The sequence below is a fragment of the Pleurodeles waltl genome, chromosome 12, assembly GCF_031143425.1.
Source record: "Pleurodeles waltl isolate 20211129_DDA chromosome 12, aPleWal1.hap1.20221129, whole genome shotgun sequence".
Lineage (NCBI taxonomy): Eukaryota > Metazoa > Chordata > Amphibia > Caudata > Salamandridae > Pleurodeles > Pleurodeles waltl.
In genome coordinates this window covers 193,275,446-193,297,451 of record NC_090451.1, presented here as the reverse complement: position 1 = coordinate 193,297,451, position 22,006 = coordinate 193,275,446, and the positions used below count along the sequence as shown (strand labels likewise).

At 43.0% G+C, this 22,006-nt stretch overlaps 1 protein-coding gene across 1 annotated transcript in view; it reads left to right on the top strand.

The window, feature by feature from the left end:
- The window catches only part of SLC7A5 (solute carrier family 7 member 5), a 114,477-nt gene that overhangs the window by 34,355 nt on the left and 58,116 nt on the right, over positions 1-22,006 (top strand). The window contains exons 2-5 of the mRNA XM_069216724.1: positions 282-407; positions 10,615-10,720; positions 11,924-11,968; positions 16,033-16,156. Of these exons, the coding sequence (XP_069072825.1) occupies positions 282-407; positions 10,615-10,720; positions 11,924-11,968; positions 16,033-16,156 (401 nt within the window). The remainder of the gene's footprint in view (positions 1-281; positions 408-10,614; positions 10,721-11,923; positions 11,969-16,032; positions 16,157-22,006) is intronic.

Below are 22,006 nucleotides of genomic sequence, written 5' to 3'. Positions count from 1 at the left end.
ACCAGCGAAATAGCAGAAAACTTGTGGTTCCTCAGCCAAACTGGCAGATATTCACTTTGTCATGAAAGCCTAAATCCGATCATTTTGATCGATGCAACTTTTAGCATTATCACTCCACCGGTTTATTAGTGGCATTGGCATCCTGTGTAGCCAGAACTTTAAAAGATGCTGTGATGATTTATGTATATTTGGCCGTCGAGAGGCCTTCTCGAGACCTTGTGTCCTTGCCTCTTTTTTTCGATATTAACCAGTCAGTCGTATTTGTTGTTTTCTCCCTTTAGTGACACTTACGGCAGTCAACTGCTTCAGTGTGAAAGCTGCCACCCGTGTTCAAGATGCCTTTGCAGCAGCAAAACTACTGGCCCTCGCCCTCATCATTATCCTAGGCTTCGTTCAACTCGGCAAAGGTAAGAACTGCTGATCTCCTAAGAGAGAGAGTTGCAGGATATCAATTGTGTGTTTCTTGTTAATAGCACTTAAAAGGTGGTACTCTTCATGCAAGTCTCACAACGGAGTACTTTGTTAAATAAAAACCTGAAGTCCCGGAGACATGGCTTTAACTGTGGGTTCACCCTTCAGCTCAGGCAGTACTTCCAGAATCAGTTATCCCCATGACGGGACTCAGATCACCTCATAAGCTAGACACTTACTACCTTCCACCATATCGCAGTCTCACCTCGGCAGGAATGCCAAGTTTACATGGACAAGGCTGCTAAACACATCTAAACACTGTCCAAATTCTCTTCCTTAGAAAGCTTTGAGGCATCCGAAGCAGTAGTAGAGCTACAGCACATTGCATCCTCATTGGAGCCAAAAGTTACACACATTGTATGGGAAAAGGAAAGATTACCTGAACAAATAGTGTTGAAAGATAAGAAAATTGAAAATATTGTGGCTACAAAGTAGGATGCTTGTCCTGTGCTTTGTCGGAAAGGTCTTGGAATGCTGATGATCGTTTACTCAGACGCACAACAGTTTACTAAGAGGCCTACTAGTTTTGACACCTGAATGATAGTACACGCAGCTGGGCGTTAGGAGAAGGCTAGTGCTTAATCTGTTTGATGGCTCTTACTTTCTAGGATCCATCAAAGAACGTGTTATTTCGTTATGTTCGTGTACATACCTCCCACACCAGCGAAAGGTGGCTTCTGGCAGGAATAGGAGGTCAGGGGAGCAACAGAAACAAACCTAAGACATTTACATATAAAAAATCACATCATCAATAAATAAAGATTAGCGTTTGAGTAGTAGACCAGCGTTTTATTCTTCCAGCTAATAGACCAGGTGCTCAAAGAAAGCTTTGGTTGAATAATGTGCGGTCTGTGATATTCTTTTTGAAAAACGTCTACGGGAAGTAAAAGAAGTTAAAGTAAATGGACGAAATAGGAAGAAAGAAGGAAGATTGCTGACTTAATCTCCCACTTTTATTCAGTAATTATATAATGCAACATGTTCTCTCCCTAGAAACTTCTTCTGGCAAAAACGTAATAACATAACATCAGTGGAAGGAAAGAGTGAGGGGACAACACTTGACCACTCTAGGCAGTTAAATCTCGACACACACTAACCAGTATGCACTCCCTGAAACTACCTTAGGGAAAATCTTTATAACAACATTATTACATAACCTCAATATATCGAAGGGATGATGTAACAACATTTCACTATTTCAGTCAGTTAACCCTCTGACACAGGCTGGCCACTACACACTTTGCCCCCCAACACTAGTGATATAGTTAAGTATTTGCATTCTTAAAACATAAAATTAGAGATTTCATGTGAATGGAAGAAACAAGACAGCATCTAACCTTGAGAAATACATAGAGCTCTAAGCACACGATCCAGCAACCTTGGCAATGGCAAATCATCAAACTATCAAAGCCTCAACACATCACTTCAAAACAGAATAGTCCACAATTTCTGGCACACACATTAAACAACATACTCTCTCCTCCAGTGTCACTCATTCATCTGACTAAAGCATCCAACCCATTCAGAACTCAAACTATTATTTATTGTACCTTCTGGTGTCGCATCGAGTGTTCTGCTTTGCCTGACATTTCTCTTTTACTATTCTCACACTCAGTGGCATATACCCAGCCTGCTTCAAATCTGCTGTGGCTCTGCCTCTGCTGTGGAAACCTACAGCTGATCTCTCCTCCCCCACAAAGTACCATCCAGTACCTCAACTCATTTTTTTTCTCCTAAATACTACAACGAATGGTCTTCAGCCCCTTGGAATTTTAGCTTTCCTCCAGCAATTTTCTCAACACTCTTCAATCTGGCTTACATACCTTTCATTCAACTAGACCAGTGATTCCCCCCGAGGAGGCTTGGCGGACCTCCAGGGTTCCCCGGACCACAGGTTGGGAACCACTGAACTAGACCATCACTGTCACATGTAACTAACTTTATAACCACTGCTCACCACAACTATCTTCCATCCTCATGCTTCTGTACTTATCTGAAACATCTAACACTGTCGACCACTCTACTCTTTTCTCCTCTCTATGATCACTCAGTGTTACTGATAAGACATACAACTGGCCCACCTCATACTTCTCTGTTTATCATTTTCTGTTCCATAAAGCTCACAGGCATCAACACACGGCACCCTCCCAGATCCCGTCCTATTTTCTTCCCTAGGTGATGCATTGTCCTTTTATTACAATTACTCTAATAGCTATATCTTTTTCTCCTTTGCGGCCTTTGCAGCCCATCTCCAATCGTGCGTCACAAACTGCCTCACTTCATTCAGACAGTAAATAACATTATGAACACAAATGGTAAGCGCTCAGATATTCGGGTCCTCCGGATTCCCTCTGTAACAGCACACTTGTCTTAAAGGCCCCATCTTTATTCCTGCTGCCTACACACTCCAGTCTTGCCACCTCCTAGGTACTTTGCACTTAGCTAGTTAATATTTGATCCTCTTCCTATGAGACGTTAAAATTGCACGAAAACTCACCTGTTGCAACCTAAGATAAAACGGTGATCTCTTCCCGCCTTGTTTACACATGAGCATATTCTCAGACCAGAACATAGTACTCCGCCCTACGACTCACTGTGGCTAGTTCTGTCTTAGTAGTTGTCTGTGGCTTTATTTCTGTCAACGTCGAGCTCATGAACTGGCGCAATTACCTACAACTCCAACTGCTATTTTTATGTAAACCATTCCGTCCTAGCTCCTCTATGTACTGCCGCCAATGCTGTGTAATACTCGTCTGATCTAAACTTTGCTGCTGTCAAACCATTAAAAAGAAATCAGTGTAAAAACCAAAGAGAAACAAGAAGGAAGACTCGAAATATATGTAAAGAAGTAAGGAAAATAGAAGAAGAAATCAAGGAAGGTGGAACTAAACGGGAAAAAAACATAGAAGGAAGGAATTAAAAAAGAAATAAAGATAGAAAACAAGAAAGATATCGACGTTCAACCCTGACTGTAATGGTTAAGCTGAGGAACAGACGGTCAATGTTTTGGGAACTTGGTGGACATGTGCTCTAGTAGACTAAGATAATTTTAAGCATATTTCCAACTCTTCTGATGTCCTCTAATAACAAACGTCTGAATGTGTGCACTGTGTATTTACTGAGCTAACTTAATTGCATAGTCAGCAAAAACTGATAGAACGAAGGACCCTTTGGTCAACGAGATATCCTTATTGGTGTGCCAGGATAAACAAGGAGAACGAGGGGAAAAGTCCCCTGGGATAAGGAGGCCAACGTCGGGCTTCATTCCACTCACAGCCAGGAAGGTAAAGCTGACACAATCCATACATTATACTATACACTTCACTTGTATAGTGTAAGGCAGCAATGCGGGCTTACCATCCGCTTTTTTTAAGTGGAGCATAATTGCTTCTGCTTTTCCAACAGCTTGCACAAGTGGCCAGCGTTTTTTTGCACAGGAAAGAAAAAGTTTACTATCCTGCATATTATCAGCCTTCTCTGTTGCAATCCTCCAGTTACTGGGTGGCATCATGGGGTAAAGAGGACAGGGGTGTGTGGGTTAGGGCTAGTGGCTTGTTGGTACTGGGCATTGCTTTGTAATTAAATGTTTTGTTATTTTTTTTGTTCAAATCAAAAGTACGGATACCTCCAAGTTGGTTGCCTTCTAAAGTGCTTGAAATCTTCTGCTTTGCATGACATGTTTGCTGAGAGCAGCCCAGACTGAGTTCAGTAGGGAGATGCAATAGCAGGATGCAGCTTTATATACTAACTATGCTTGGCCTGATCACAGGGGTAAATGCAAGAGCTATTGGCTTTGCCAATATGTTTTGCCCATGTTGTTCACCAGCATGGCTTCTGTTCCACATGTTTAAAAGAGGGTGGCGTAGAGTGAAGTGTCACAGCCTCATAGAATGCAGTGGCATATATTAGAGTGCAGAGTAGACAAGAGTTGTCCAGAGTACAATGGTGCAGAGTGCAGTGGAGTAGAGTGCAGTGGTGCAGAGTAGAGTGGCATAGAGTGCAGTGGTGTAGGATACAGTGGTGTAGTGTGAAGTGACAGAGAGTAGAATAGAGTGGTGCAGAGTGTCACAGAGTGCAGTGGTGTAGAATGTAATGGTGCAGAGTGTAGTGGTGCAGGGTAGAGTACAGTGGTGCAGAGTAGAGTGACATAGAGTACAGTGTTGCAGACTAGATTGTAGTGGAGTAGAGTGCAGTGGCATAGAGGGAGGTGGTACAGAGCACAGTTGTTAGAAATTGGTTTTTTGGTTGGCAGTGGTATGCACCCTGTCCAAGCAGGACCCACTGCAGGTCTAGTCCTTCTTACTTCCCAGGCAGGAGGGCAGCAGGGCAGCAGGGCAATTCAGCAAAGCAGGGGTCCTTCAGAGTAGCAGGTCAGCAGAGTGGCAGTCCTTTTCGCAGCACGACAGTCCTTCTTATTGACAGAGTATCCATGGATCTAGAAGTGTACTGAGGTGTTGGTGTCAGAGGTCCAGTACTTATACCCAGTTGTGCCTTTTAAGTGGGGGGAGACTTCAAAGAATAGTCTTTGAAGTGCACAGAGGCCATCCATTCCTGCCCTGGGTCCAGACTCACTACAGGAAGTAATGCAGCTCTTTGTGTGTGGCAGGACACCGTCTTTTCATGTAACTCATCTCGTCCCGCTCCAAAAACTCTACTGCCACCAGAATCAACCTCCACCAATCCATGACCAGCTTTACTAATTGGATGGGGAATAACTGGCTCAAGTTCAAGACAGACAAGACTGAAGTGTTGATCTTCAGCAACCACAACTCCCTCTGGGATGCCTCCTGGTGGCCCACTGAGCTGGGGCCCACCCCAAATCCATATGAGCACACCAGGAATCTCAGTATCAGCTTGGACAGCAAACTCACCATGAGGTCCAAGTCAATGCAGTGTTATTCTCCTGCTTCTTCTTCTTGTGTATGTTCCATAAAATTTTCAAGTGGCTTCCCCAACATGCGGGATGCTCCATCACCCAAGCCCTCGTCACCAGTCGACTGGATTACGGAAACACCCTCTACATGGGAATTGAGGCCCACCTAGTTTAAAGACTTCCGACCATCCAAAACGCTATAGCAAGACTCATCCTGGATCTCACTGCTCCCACACGACCCCCCCACATCAAAAAGCTTCACTGGCTCCTGGTTCAGAAGAGATGCCTGTTTAAACTCCACCCACATGTTCAAGGCCCTGCACAACTCCGAACCCACCTACATTAAGCACTGCCTGAGATTCCACAAACCCTCCTGACACCTCCTCTCCACCTCCCTTGCTCTGGCCATACTCCCTGCATAACGTAGCAGAGCAGGAGGATGCTCCTTTTACCTCCCAGCCAAAGCCTGGAACAGCTTCCCCCTGCACCTCCCCAACTCTACAGGAGTTCTTTGGGATGCTGAAAACTTGGCAGTTCGACTGAGAACCTGGATACAGTCAGCACCTGGATACCCTCACAGGTGACAAACTGCGCTCTACAAGTTGACTGATTGAAAACATCAGGTGTGATGCTGAACGTTCCGTTGCAAGTCTTTGTACATGTTCGAACATATCATCTATTTTTGTGTAATATTTCTAATCATTTGTGAATTGATTTATTATTAATGAAATTGTTGGGGGTGCTGCACACCTCAGATCAGAGTATGAAATGACACATTTACAAGGCTATGAGACCACAATCTGAGCCAAACAGGATTATATAAAAGAACATTCTCACCTTGCTTTATTGTTAACTGTCAATGTTTGCATGTATGTGTGTGAGTGTATATATACATATTTATATATGTACCCATGTATATGTTAATAATAAATAGATGCAGCCTTCAGTAAACTGGTTGCAAACGTTGAGATGTTGGAATAGGTTTTGCAGCGTGGATGCATGCTTAGGTAAGTGCAGCAGCTCAGAGTGGTTTTGATGAGTAAACAAACAAAACACTTCTACTTTTGGTTCTTAAGGTGGTTAAAGTATGGATAATATACCAGGTTTAATGTAATGTAAGACCTCGTTCTATTTAAGAAGTTTTAATTCATTTTAGCTAAATAAAACATGAGGAACAAAATAGCATGGAACTCAGAAACATTGTTAAAAAGCAACAGAATGTTTCACTTTGAGAGGCACCTTTGGGCGACTTGTTCGGTTTGGGATTTAGCTGTATGTGTTTTATGGGTCTTTGGGCACAGGAATGTAGAAGTACTAAATGTATCCCTCGCTGGTAGTGAGGCGCAGAGACCCTCTACCCCTGCATTTGCCTCTGAACCTCAGCAGCCAATAAACTGACTGATAAATCAGAGATATTTTAGGGCATGAACAAAGTTGGCTTTGGTCCAGAGCCCTCGCAGTTTTTTGGTTTACAACATCAGCTTTTCAAAAAAGAAAAATATATTGAATGCCTTTAAATACTATACATTTTATACATTTTTATTATATATACATTTAAGTGCAATGAGATCCCTTGTGTGGCCGAGACACTCCCCAGGATCCTGCACGTAGGTGGAACTATCCGATGCTTATTACTTTAATTAAGACTTTCCTGTAGGAGAACTAGACTTACAGGTAATTATTCAGTTCCTAATATACTTTCGCCTACACCCACATGACGCCACCCTTATGACACAAAGGTATAGGCTGATAGCGCATTGACATAATCCATTTGTCTATCTTGATCTTAGTTATGTGCTCCTTAAAAGTGTTAGGGTCTTTTCCGTTGCTTTGCCCCTTCCTGGATCTTTTTGTCTATTGATAGTCTGATTCTTCATCCCTCCTTTCCATTGCTAAAGATGAGACCCTCCTAGCTGACATACAATCTTATGCACATTTGGACAGAATTTGAACCTAGCCATCACATGGACGTTTAGAAAGATTCAGCCTGATGCCTTACTACACATGCCTAGGACCGGGAAACCCTGTCGGGTAGATGTTCTTTATAAAAATAAATAATAGTTTAGCCAGTAGGCACTATAAAAGCTAGGAGATGCAGTTCCATCCCAGTGTCATGAAGGTTTATGTAAATTCTTTGAATACATCCTTAAATTGTATTTCATAGTTGGCCTCTACAGATTTCAAAGTAGACTTCTGTAGGAATTGCTTGTTTCAACAGAATCATACTTGAGCACTCCTTGACACATGTTCTTTACAAAAACAGACTGCGAGGTCTAACTTCAATTGCCTTCTCGGTGCCCTTTTGTCCTGTTTGAGAACTGTCTTATAAATAGGATGTTAACCCGTCTTGGCTTGGCACATGCATAACCTATCTAGATCAACTGTATTTTAAAATATAAAGTAATAGGATATGTTTGCTTAGAAGAACATAGTTGTTTTCCACAAAGTCAAGATTTTAATATAATTTCCTTTACGTCGAGAGACTCCCATCGTACACTCTCTTCACTTTCAAGTGACTCTGCCCACATTTCAGCGCTCCAAGAAAGGACAACACCTTTCAGACCATTTCAGCATCTGCGTAGCCTCATATTGTGGCCTTACTCCAGCGCTCCGTGCAATAATGTGATTGTTCGAATGAGTTGTTGTGTAAGATAACAAAGAGCTGCTTGAACAATATTGAAAATGATGATGGGTGTCAGGCATCACAGGGATACTGCTACTTGAACACATGGTAGAACTGCCGATGTCTAAGACCAGTTAAAGCAAAGTGCTATAATACCATATATATAAGAGCTATTCCCCAATCCTACAGTATGATGCTTGCATACTTCGCTCAAAAAGTAGTCACAGAGCTGGTGATCCCACTTGCCACACCGGATCACTGTCACTTTTTATCAAACCTAAAGAATTGTCATGAATGAATGCAAGCAACAGACAAAAGAATGTTTCAAGCGGAATTGCTTCTTCACCTTTTCGATCTGACCATCTTAACACCACTCACTTGTAATTCCATATTAATATAGGAACATTAGAATTGGCCTTCACCTCCCGTTACCCCTCGCTGACCCAGGTGGAGGCAGTGGTTTGTTTAGAAAGCCCACCTTCCTGCTGCCCACATGGATGTCTTCCTGGCACGGCGTTGGCTCACAAAAGCCAATACTAAACGTATCAATCCTGCACACTGGTAGGGCATAAAGTTAGAAGCACACCAAACGTGAGTTTATCTTCTTTTGAATTAAGTGGCAAGTTTGTTGCCCAAAAGCTCTGGGTCTCTGCGCAGTGCTAGTGTCAGGATTTAACTACACTGGAGGACCTGATCGTGACCAGACGCAAGTTCGCAGTCTCTGTCACTGGAATTATGTGGTAGGGGAGGACCAGATTATGTGGCAGGGTTTAATAAATTATGTGTCGAGAAACAACAAATTATGCGACATATTGCAGCAGATTTTGAGATAGTATTACCTCATTATTTTGACACGTTAATGCTATCTGGACAACTCATTAGAACCAGTCTGACACCCAAATGCAGCAATAAACAGCAGAAAGAGGACTAGTTAACGTTTTCAATGGCCCTTCCACTGCACGGGTTGCCTCATTTTTTAGTAACCTTTGATCCATTTGAACTAGCTAGAAGTTTTTTTGTTAAAATCTTCAGATTACGATGCAGATGATGGGTTATGTGGCAAGTGCCGCAAAAACTTAATTATGTGGTCGAGCAACAGAGGCACAGCCTTTGAGATTGCATTTAACTAAGGGTCCCTAGCATGAATTACATTGAGTGGAAGGTAGCTCAGTAGCTCTCAATGTGCCAGATAGTCTTGCTAGAACTCTCATCTGCGCCCGAGGTCCAGACAGTGAGAGACTTATTTATTCAGGCAACTATAAGATTAAATTCAACAAGAAAGAGAAGGGTTACGTCCAAAGGCTGACCTCCACGTGACAGGATTGGGAAACTTAGAAGCATCATATGGTCGAGTGAGAACCGGTCAGATGCTTGGCAGTTTTCCCACTTTAGGATCATTGCGCTCTTTCTTGCTTTAAGCAAAATTCTTAGAGCTTATCAGAGGCATTAGAAAAGATGGCCAGTTGTCCAACAGGCACAAGAAAGTGGGCCGCATTCCGCTGGTGCGGTGAGAATGCTCCTCTCTCGGCAGCCAGTCATTTCCCGTTTCATGTTTTGACAGAAGATGAAGAGCTCACTTTGTTATTGCGCATAATAAAAAAGTACTCCTTCCAGACATAATGTATGAAGTTTGTTTAATAAAAGAACAGCAAGGGGAGTTCATTATGCTGCAGTCTCTCCTGAAGTAGGGAATATGCACACTTTTTGTCTATGTATTGTGAATAGCCTGAACGCCATTTTGAGAATCCAGCCCACAAGACAGGCATCAAATAATTCACATCGCAGTAAGTAGCCAGCAGGACATAGCTCATTCTGTTTTTTCAGAGAATAAAAGGACCTATGACCTGGACCAGTGGATTGCAGAGCTCAAAATCACAGGGTGGAAATTCCATAACCGGGCTAGTCATTACCAATTTCTATACTGTCGTGCCCCTATGGTTATCACAATTTGGTGGGAAGTAGTAACGCCATCATTTTGATATTTTAGTGACTCCACAACGATATCCGTTAAAACTGATTTATTCATTCATTGTATTTAAAAAAAAATCTTTTGTTTATTTTATAGTGGAAACTGTTTTTTTAAGAACATGATTATCAGTTTATCGTTTATCTTAAACAGTCCAAACCATATCACTGTTCATTAGCCAAAAGCAACACGTGTTCTGTGACGTTTGATGAGCTTAATACCAATATATTTGTTCAGTTTCAGAACTTTATGTTTACGATGTTCCTCAGTGTTCAACCTTGCCGTGTTTCTTGATCAATAGTTTTTCAGAGCTGTGATAAGTTCCTTGCATCTAATTTTTAAAGGTCTCATTGCTAAACTTGCATTTTCGACACACATTTATGTGTTGCAGTTGAAGAACTCATGAGTTTTGTGCCCGTTTTGAATACCGGCATCTGTAATATGTTTTATCTGGCGTATTTTGACAGCAAAAGCCATTTTGTAATCTGCAATCCAACGAAATATTTTGCGAATTAAGTGTGTGTTCAGTTCATAATATTTCTGTAAATCACTGAGCAAAGGTGCTAATATGATCAATGTGATGGGTCCTAGCTGGCCTCCTTTCTAATCGTGGTCACCTTACAATCTTCTTCTTTTAGTAGCACGTATATCATTTGTTGACAGTTACTTTTTTCCTTTTAGGAGACGTAATAAACCTTACAGTTGAACACTCCTTTGAGGGCACCAGCACAGACGTTGGGAAATGGGTGCTAGCACTGTACAGTGGGCTTTTTGCCTACGGAGGCTGGTAAGTAGCTAAACTTGTACAGCACTTCACAGCTTGAGTCATCCAAGCACTGGACACAGGACGCTGAAATGAGACACACCTGGTTATCATGCTGGAATAGAGTCTTCAAAGCCTTTCTGAAGCGGAGGACATGGCCCTCTAGCCTCATGTTTGTGTGGAAGTTTGTGCACAGCTTCACCACCTTATCTCTGCATCACAGGACTCTAGTTTGGCGTGTTAGAGCTAAACTTTTGGTGGGGAGATGTGGTTTAAACTGCTCTTTTATAAGGCCTTGGGCTTCGCAAAAAAAGTAATACGTGCACCCAAAGGACTTGCTTAGAATTTAACAAACAAAAGATTAGTATCTAGAAAGTTTAAGATAACTCATAAAAAACACATACTTACTGGCCTGGTTCTTTTTTCTTTATTTTAAAAATTGTCCAGCTTTCCCCCTTTTTTAGAATATGTAATTTAGTCTACAGGGGCCTTCTACCTGCAGCCACTTTAAAAGGATCTTGTGTCTCGCAGAATTTAAAACCTTACCATCATGAAATCCTGGGTTTATTCTTTCCCACTGAGATGATAATGAGGTCGTTTCAGGATCACAGACTGCAAAGTGTAGCATATACAAAATTGGTTGGTGAACACAGCAGTATGAGTGTTTCAATGTCCAGCTGAACAATGTGCATTTCATATTTACAGTTTCCTTAGGCCAAAATCAGCAGGATGCCCCGGGCAAGGCCTAAGGCCAAATTCCTGTCTGAGAGCCAGAATATTTTTTTTCTTCAGATTTTGCTGCAAGGCCACCACTACAACTTTATAGATCAAATTTCCCCTCAACCCAACTCTGCATTTATTAATCGGCGTGGAGACCTTTTCATTCATTTTACTTTTAAGAAAGTGTGCTGTTAACTTCATTTTACAAAAATCCTTTGAGTCTATAGATATTATTGAGATCATAAAATGAAGAAAATAAAACTGGAAGGTTTCAGCTTTTATTCAGTGCATATGTTTTAGTGCTCTAATTTCTGTTTAGCAAGAAAAAAAATGTAAACTGAATGTTATCAATAACAAAATTGTTAAATGTTAGTAATAGTGTTTTATTTGCGTTAAATGCTAGTTATAATTTTTATTTAGTGTTTTATCTGTATTAAATATTAGTCACCGTCTTCTTTATTCAGAGTTTTATTTGTAAGTGCCTTATAGCACCGTTTTACTTTGCAGGAACTACTTGAACTTTGTCACAGAGGAGATGATTGAGCCCTACAAGTAAGTAACTAGAGTCATTGTGGCCTTCCCTGAGTTTCATTGAATGCTAGATGTATACTTGGGGGCTAAATAATGATGGAGAGGAGAGGGGGATTCAGTGGGGAAGGGAAAACAATACAGAAAGCAGGCGAAAATAAAGGAAAGGGTAGATAAGGCGAAGTAAAAAAATGTGAAGATAGAGAGGAGTGTTGCTAGCCAGAGCAAGGGAAGTAGAAGAGTGCATTGTCGAGAATTTAAGATGAAAATGAGTGTTTGAAGCAAAGGAATGGAATAAGGAATTGTATTTGGTGCCTCAGCTGTAACAATTTTAGCGAGAGCCATATCTACGCTAGATGAAAATAGCATGGTATGTTTCCAAATAAACCCAATTGAAATTGAAATTTTATTCTCCTGTGGTTGATTGTGCTCATTCTGTCATGGGATTCTATCTGATATCCATAAACATATTGAATAGGTCCGTGCACATCCGGGCCCCCGGAACACCATTTAAAATTACATTTTAAGTGAAAACATGCTTATAAGAGGCAATATTTTCTATTACCTTACTTTTATTTTACAAAAGTAGTTCCATTTAATCAAACTAAAAAAAATATGTATTTGGCTGGGAGAACTACTGTGCTACCCCCTTTTAAAGTCCCCAGACTACGGAGAATGTAGTTTGTAATAGGTTGTTCCTTTAAAATTTCCGAAGCCAGGCAGCCTTCCCGTCATGCAATGCAGGGACTCTTGAGGGAATTTGTTTTTTGAGCCGAAGACTGTTGCCTTTCTCAGTCTGTTTTTTGGCTGACCACCTGCGTTTTTTGTGGGGTTTTATTTAGCGTCTCATTCTTTCGGCACCTAGAGGGCAGATGCTGATTTTCAGTGAGGTCAGACGCCACATATTCTTAATTTATCACCATATCTGGAGCCGCAACCTTCTGCTGAGGATCGTCTTGCTGCCACATGAATGTGAGATGATTCTTTCGACCTAGTGCATCTATCACCACCTCCTGAGGGAGGTAATTTACTTATGGCACCTCCTTCTGCTCCACAACTGAGACACAAGAAAGAGAGAAGACACCAAAGGGACAGAATTCCGGAACGGTCTTCAAGGCACATATCGAACAGTCCTCCAAGAAGACCTTCATCTTCCTTGGCACTGACAACCAGATTCTTTACCTCCCAGAGTCTCTCCAGTGGATGTCGTAGTTGCTTTGAGTAATGGACTGAGCGGCTCAAAAGCTAAACATTATGACTACAACATTATGAGTACAACTCCACCCTAAGATACCCTCATAATGTGTGACACCTTACCTCCAACGCTTCAAGTAACATCTGTGGTTGGTCTGGTTGCAGGGCTCTTGAGCCAACTATACACACCTTCCTAGCAACAGTATCTAATAAACCAGTTGACTGTTGTCAGGAAAAATATGGAGCCCAGAGTCCGAATCTTCATTATGAGAGGGATCAGACCTTGATAGCTTGGTGTTTTTTGGTGGCAAAAAAGTGATTTAATGTTTCAGAGTCAACCTCTTTTACTTCCCTGGAGAAGAAAGCTAGATAATAGACTCCTTGGGTGAAAAGAGTGCTTAAATTAATCTGCAGTACTGAGGGTAGCTAGTTTGACCTCATATCTCAGTCTCTGTAATAGGAACCTATTGGATTCAAAGAGCTGGTTCATCGACAGATGCTTAGGAAGGTGGGAAGAACTTTGAAAGCATCCTTTAGGAAGGCATGAAAATGAGTACATATGACCAAATTATTGCCACAGCTAAGGATTCAGCTGATTTGGCTGCAGAAGACATTTGCTATGGGATTTCCATCAAAAGCAACTCTTAGTTGAAGCTCACCTCTCTTTCTCCCTGTTGTTCAATAGAAAATATTGACTGCCTTTTTCAAGGTATTCCCTCTTACACTCCCAAATGGATGATGAACTATAGAGAGTGAGAATAGAATGAGAAACCCCGAAATCTGTTGACTTAGAGAAGAGAAAGGAGATCCTAAAGGTGCAGTTTAAGAGACAGTGCTTAATTTGTGCTTGTTGTTACCGGTGAGGTGCACCAGCACTTATTTTTCAGGGCCGGCGCTTATGTTTCTGCCTCTAGTATTTGTTGAGAGCAAAAGACATATGGGAAAGCTGAAGGAAGCGAAAAGCGAAAAAGCGTCACAAAGGGAAAAAACAGAAACCTGTAAGGGTGAGCTGAAGGGGCAGGGAGTGGCTATAAATTGATTAAAGAGGCCCAAAATCGCTTCAGGATTACACTGCCTCGATCCTCCGTGCTCGCACATTTCATTGCAGCATCTGCGTTTTTCATAGGAGAGCTTTCGGCAGCGGCACGTTTTTATTTACAAATTAAGCACCGTTAAGAGATATAGAAAAGGCCAGCTGCAATCTCAATATTTCCTTTTGGAAAGGACATCAACGTCACGGAAATAATTTTTCTGAACAAAAATCACGGAAATGGGATCTCTACAGCCTCCCACAACTGCTTTTAAAGTCCCTCCTGCAAAGCACTGTGCAGCAACATTTCCAACCATTTTCCCTCATGGCAGAAATTAAGCGACAAAAGTTGCTTAGCTGTAACCCTAGTTCTGTCTAGGGTGTTCTCTCGGAATCCATAAACAGCCCACACAGTTTTTGAAGCATGTTGGCGAAAAGACGGTGGTTACATTAGACATTTTCGTATATCTTTCTAAACAAACTGCCTCACAGACCGTGCGCACATGATTTAAAAAGCTGTATGGCTTTGGAATTCTTAAAGATGCAGTGCTTAACTTGGCACTGTGTGTGCCGGCTTATTACAGGCTACATTTCCCTAGTTTTGGGGCTTTTAAAATGGGTAGAATAGTAGTGTTTTCAGCAAAATGTATAGCTTTTTTAAATTTGGCTAGTAGAAACTACTTTTCAAAACTTAAAATTTGTAGTAGTAGAAAATGCTGTCTCTTTTAGGCATGTTTTCACTTGCATTTCATTTGTTTGTGTTCTGGGGATCCCGCACCTGAGGGGATATTCACATTGTTTATTGATCCAGAGAGAATACCCATGCAGAGAGCTAAGATTACAGGTAAGCAACTTTTTATTCTCCTTTGTGGACCTTTCTGGGATTCCAAAAGAAGGAAGGGAACAAAGGTAGATGCATATGCAGACCCACTTATTTTAGCAATGGCTGTTCTTTCATTATTGCACGCAAAAGTGTTCTCTTCTATTAAGCCTGTGGCTATCCATCAGCAAATATGGAATGTAAACAAAGAACATTTGTTTACTTTTAATATTATGGACTTTCTGAAGGCGTGCATGGTGCTACATAAGTCACAAGAAACCTTATTCTTGAATTGTAAACTAGGCATCCAACCGAATTTCATTTAATGTATTATTACAAACAAAAGCTCTACCCTTGATCAATATATATTCCAGATCTTCAGAATAACAAATTAATTACCGAGCATTCTAAAAAGAGTTGCAAAAAGTATGCCTAATAAGTAGTAATATTGCCTCCTGGCACCCAAGTGGCAGCAGAAGGAAAACAACTCTTATATACTTCACAGTAAGATTTTCGCTGCTCCCAGACAGATCAAACAGGATCTTTGTACCTGTCATATGCTGAATGTGTAGGTTAAGGTGGAAAGGACAGGAGAGTCCCATAGTATTGAAGGGGTAGAGACACCTAGTTCCTGATTATGACTGGGACTATGTTTTCTGTCCCCTGCATAAATTCCTGCTTGCACAGAGTTTTACGAGTTGGGTGGTATTTGCAACGTTCAGTATTTACCGGGTGCATTACAGATCTCACTCTTTGTTAAATTGCAGCAGGTCAAACCTGCTCTAATTAAACAGAGGAAAAGTGCAAGCTTAATTTTTGTGGTCAAAGTCATAGATGAAACTAAATGTACTCTCTCAATATGAGGAGATTGGCTAGGGTCATGGAGATGTGTACAAATTGCAGTAATGTGGTTAGATAGTCATTTACCCACTGATTAAGATTATATCTATCAAATATCATGATTTTATCTGCATGACTATCTATTCAAAAGGAGACGAAGCATTGCATATATGATCCCTGAAATGTAATTTGCTTCTTTTCCAGAAACCTGCCCCGTGCAATCATCATCTCATTGCCCATTGTAACAGTGGTCTATGTGCTGACCAATTTGGCATATTTTACCACCCTGACACCTGATCAAATGCTGAGTTCTGAAGCTGTTGCAGTGGTGAGTATGTGTGCCATGCTGGGTTCATGTCATCTATGAGATATTTAAGGATCCATGATGTCAAACTGCATTCTCCTGCAGAAATCTGAGCCCATGTGTTAAAAGTTTGTCAAAAACAAGTATTAACTGTTAAGTCTGTACAACAGTAGAAAATCAAAGCTCACGTTTTTACTTATTACTAAAGATTAAATAATTCTGGTTGGTTTTCTGTGCAGGTTTTTGTAGCTAGATTTTAAGTCATCTATGTCCTTTTTAGGTCTCGCTAGAGATAAAAAGGGAGAGCGAGAGAGAGAAAGAAGATCTAGCCATAGATTTCTTACCTTAGAATATTCCACAGGTGCCAGACTGGATCTGGACATTTTTTAGCAATCCTTCTGTGCACCTGTAGGTGTTGTTATTCTATAGCACATGGCATCGTTGGCATAGTTCGTGCCGGAAGTTATGTGCACAGTGCCTTCATGCAGACTTCAGTTCTTGACTGTTTTCTGCACCAGAAACATGGACCCAAGCTAGGGAAAAATGACCAGTGTACCAAGTGAGGTCCTGAAGAATCTCTATAGTCAAGAATTACAGACAGTTTACTGAATGGTGAGGATGGGGAGGGTCAGTAAGGAATCTGCAGTTAGATGGAATCTCTACCAGAAAAGGCGCTACCGATGGTAAGTAACTTGTTCATCTGATGGAGGTTTCTAGCCGCAGAGCCCTTACCTTAGAATAGATACCAAAGCAGTGTCTCCCTGGATGTGGGTCTGCAGACTATTCATACAAAAAAGTTGTGGAGGACTGAACGGGCAAAATGTCCATCTCACTGGACCTGACTATGCAGTAGTGTTTAGCAAATGTGATGTGATGCCCACATGAACGTGGCATATGTCCAGAACTGGGATTCGTCTTGCTAACGCAGTGGGTACAGCTTTTGCTCTGTTAGAATGAACTCTCAAGCCTGGAGGGGTTGTTTCTTGGCCATTGCGTAGCAGATCTTAATACAGAGATTTTGCAGTTTCCTCGGGCATCAGGACCAGATGGGAAAATATTTCCCTGAGGCTGTGCCCACTGTAATTCAGAGCCCACTGTAGAGCATGTTTTACCAGCAGGTTGCAGGAGGCCCTAAGAACCAGCAGCCTCAGAGTCAGTCTCATCAAAATCTAGGATAGAAGTTGAATGAATCATAGCCTGAATATCCTGGACTTGCTATTGTGGAGGATAAACCCCAACCTGCATTGTATTCAGAACTACTCAGATGAAGGGAACAGCTGAGAGGGAGTCTTTTGTGACTTCAGGAAATTTATAGTGAACCCCAGCAAATGCAGTAGGTTCACCATAGTCTGGAGGTGGAAGATGACTGTCTGGGGTGATCCTGCTTTTAACAGCCATTCATCACGGTAGGGGAAGACTGGAAACCCCAATCCCTGCTGATGCTCTACCACCGCCTCCATCACCTTCGTGAACCCCCGAGGAACACCGGTGAAGCTAAAAGGCAGCACAGTAAATTGAAAATGCTCGTGGCCCACAGGTACCATCTGTGGGCAGGCAGTACAGGGATATGGATATAGGCATCCTGCAAGTCCATCTCTACCATCCAGTCTCCAGGGTCGAGGGGAGACAAAACGTGAGCCAAGGTAAGCATCTCAAATGTTTCCTTTTTCAGGAAATAGTTGAGAGGGCATAGGCCTAATGTGGGACCGAGGCCTCCATCTTTCTTCAGCACCAGGAAGTAGCTAGAATAGCATCCTCGACCTACTTCTGATGCCAGAACCTCTCAATGGCTTTTCTGGCCAAAAGAGCCAGTACCTCAGTGGCAAGGGTGGCTGGGTCTGTTGCAGTGGGAGTGCATAGCCCTGCTGAATGATTTAAAGTACCCACTTGTCTGAAGTTATTTCCTTTCAGATGTGCAAGTGGTACCAAATCCTGCCACCAATTGGATGCCGATGGTGGGAAGAGGGCAAACTAAAGAGGCTTTTGATTTGCAGTTGCCGGGACTAGGGGGTAATGGATTCTGACTCTGGTTCCCATGTGGTTTGTGGGAGCTGTGGCCACGAAAGGGCTGTAATGTCTGCTGGCATGGATGCGGCTGATAGCCCCTATCATAACCACGGAAGGGAGGAAGGCGGATTGCGGCTGTCACAGGCCATGGTGATCCACAATGACCTGGCACTGGCCCTGCTGTCCTTAAAAATATCCTGGAGTTTGAGGCTCAGACCACCAGACTGTCAGAGGAGGGGCGCGGGGAGAGAAAGGCTGGCTCACCGGGTGCATGGGATGGCAGCAAGCAATAGTGCTGTGCACAGGAGTGCCTGTGCATAGCTTGGCCCAGACTCCGAGCAGGACATTTGTGGGGGCTTCTTTAAATGATAGTAAGTGTTCTGAGGAGGATACCCTAGGCTGAAGCACCTCTGTCAAGATGGTAGTCTTGACCTCAACCTTGGTCAGTGTCAGGTCCAGGACCTGAGCTGTCCTCTGGACTACCGTTGCGAAAGAAGCCCCTTCCTCCATAGCCACTGTTGGAGGAGAGAGGAGGCCATTATCTTGTAAGATGTCTAGACCACTGGCGGAAACCAAGTCCTTGTACTGGACATCGTCAGCCCTGGACTCTGCTAGAGGGTCAGAATAGCCGTAGCGATCCTCAGATCCCCTTCATTCATGTTCCTCAGTGGCCCCTTCAGGAAAATGGGTTCCACCTCTGATTCAGGCCGTGTGGGCCTGCTCAGCGCTGGAGCCAAGGTCATGTGATGCTGCTCCGGCTGCGCATTGAAGTCGGGAATCACGATGGCTTTGCGCCACCGATGGGTGTCGGCATCGCTGGGAACAGCGCCACTGGAGCAGCAGGTTGCAAAGCCGCAGCCAATCCACCAATGGGTTCTCAGGGGTTGACTGGCACAGATGGCAAACCCGCCAGTGAAGCTCAAATTGAAGACCCTCCTGAACCCATGGGGCCTGAGGGCACTCCAGAGGGATTTAGCCAGGCAAATATGAGGTTAATGGCCTCATAGAATTCATGGAGTTGGGCAAGGGATCACTCCAGGTCTGGGATGCTCAGGAAAGTGAGGAGTGGATCCAGTATCAGACGTCAGGTGTGCAGAAACAACCTGTGAGGGGGGCCTCAATTTGTGGCATTGTTCACTCGCGTCCTTTGAAGAGTGAGAGCGACGCGAAGAAGTCGAAGAACTCTTCGTCTTCTTTTTATGGGACTTATCAGAAGAAGTCCCATAAGAATCCTAAACTGTAATGGGTATCGAACCGAATCCTGACAGCTCCCTAGCGAACAGGACCTGGAGTGGCGCATAGTCGCATGGCGAGCAGTCATAAGGTTCATGGCCCGCTTGCGGAGGGTCTTGAAATTCATGGTCTGGTATCTGGCACTCTGAACAAGATGCAGAGTCGTGGTTGCACTCTAGGTACCACGGACACACTAAGTGGGGGCACATCACCAACAAATGCCGGTGACAGGCTCCACGAAGCTTGAACCTGGTAGATTTCTTTAGGGACATACTGGAAAATAGGCACACTAGTCGACAAAATGTCAAAACAGTCTAGTCAAAAAGTGACTGAAGTGAGTTTGTCTGGCTCCAAACTGATGGTGCAAGAAAAGAAGGAACGGAGCTCAGTGCGCTGGGATGGTGCCTGTGTAGGCACTGTGCATGTCACTTCTGGCGCAGACGACTGCAATAATGCTACGCGGAGCAGGGCAGCCCCACCTACTAGCGCACAGAGGGATTACTAAAAGATTTTGCCGGATCCAGTCTAATGCCTGGGAAATATGCTAAGGTAAGGAACCTGCGGCTTGAAGACTCGATCAGATAGAAAGAAACATGTACTTGGTCCATAGATTTAGCCAAAAGGAACTCTACATAAAATTATGTACTGACCTGCTTCTGGGATCACAATTTAGCCTGCAGGTTAAAACGGTGAATCAGTGTAAGATGGAGAGGAGCACATACGCTATTCCCCACACTAGATATCAAGGGCCATATTTATACTCTGTTTGCGCCGGATTTGCGTCGTTTTTTTTTACGCAAATTCGCCGCAAAACGAACTCCATATTTATACTCTGGCGTTAGACGCGTCTAGCGCCAAAGTTCATGGAGTTTGCGTCATTTTTTAGCGTGGACACCTACTTTGCGTTAATGATATGCAAGGTAGGCGTTCCCTTCTAAAAAATGACTCCGAGGCATGTGCACCGTATTTACACTCCCGGGCAAAAATGACGCCTGGGAGTGGGCGGGTCAAAAAAAATGACGTCCAGACGCTTTTGCATCATTTTTTAACGCCTGGTCAGGGCAGGCGTCAAGGGACCTGTGGGCTCGGAAGGAGCCCAGAGGTGCCCTACCATGCCCCCAGGGACACCCCCTTCCGCCCTTGCCCACCCCAGGAGGACGCCCAAGGATGGAGGGACCCATCCCAGGCAACTTAAGGTAAGTTCAGGTAAGTTTTTTTTTTTTTGTGGCATAGGGGGGCCTGATTTGTGCCCCCCCCCCATGCCACTATGCCCACTGACCATGCCCAGGGGACATAAGTCCCCTGGGCATGGCCATTGGGCAAGGGGGCATGACTCCTGTCTTTGCTAAGACAGGAGTCATTTCAATGGGGGTTGGGAGTAAAAAAAAATGGCGCAAATCGGGTTGAGGCGAAAATTTTGCCTCAGCCTGACTTGCCCCATTTTTTGACGCCCAAGCTCCATATTCCCCTACGCCGGCGCTGCCTGGTGTAAGTCTTTTTTTTTTTTACGCACACCAGGCAGCTCCGCCGGCTAACGCCGGCTAACGTCATTGAATAAATACGGCGCCCGCATGGCGCTTCAGAATGGCGTTAGATTTTTTGACGCACAACTGCGTTGGCGCAGTTGTGCGTCGAAAAGTATAAATATGGCCCCAAGTATCTTAAAAATGGAGGTTCCATATGATTCATTCAGCAAAAGGTTTTTAAAATCGATGAGTACGCTGCTAATCAATGCCTAAGAGAAGTACACTGACTCTTGTAAACAATTTCTTTAAATATAATGCTGCCCAAATTTGAACAATTACTCTCAATAAATGAGAGCCCTCTGTCAGTGAAGATTGCAATTACAAGTACGTAACATTGACAAATGCATCATAAGTCTACAGTGTTTAATAAAAAACAGTGCATGAGAATCAAAGAAATGCAAGGTTGTCCAAGGAAGAAAGGGAATCAGTGATAATGAATGGTGAAATAAAGTCAAAAGTGCTCAAGATAATGTTATTGAACAACATGAACGTTTTCATTTGTGGTTCAGAAAGGCCACTGCAAGTTTTTGCTTTTAGACTGAAACTAGCACCATGTGGTTTCACAAAGTGCTTAGCAGTATTTGTAGCACATCAAAGGAGGACAAAGATTTCCATCTGGCTGCGTATGGGTGGTTGGCTGATAAAACCAACGTCATCTGAAAAAGTCAATCTAGACATCCATATAACCATGTTTCTGTTCCGATTCCTGTTCACTTAGCAGCTGTAACCATGTGTAGGAAGCCCTTTCCAAGTTTCCATTTTGTATTTTTTTTGTGGGATTTAAAAATTATTCCCCTAATTAAAAAGTTTGCTCACTATTCGGAGTTGGATATTGTTTTATTGATGCTCAGGTGCTGACGATCTACGTCCATGCATAGGTTTTGATCACCTTTTGTACAAAGTTCCATCCCTAATGGCCAACAAAGCTGCAGCAAATAGAGCTGGTTAGATGCTAGATCACTGCTCTAATGGGGTCACACAGTATTCAGTCTGAATAAGATTGCTTTGTTTGTTTAAAACTGGCATATGCTATTGCATTTACTTGTAAATCGGAGAATACCACCATACCAGATAACTAACCACTTCTCCTAGGACCTTCAGTGGTCCA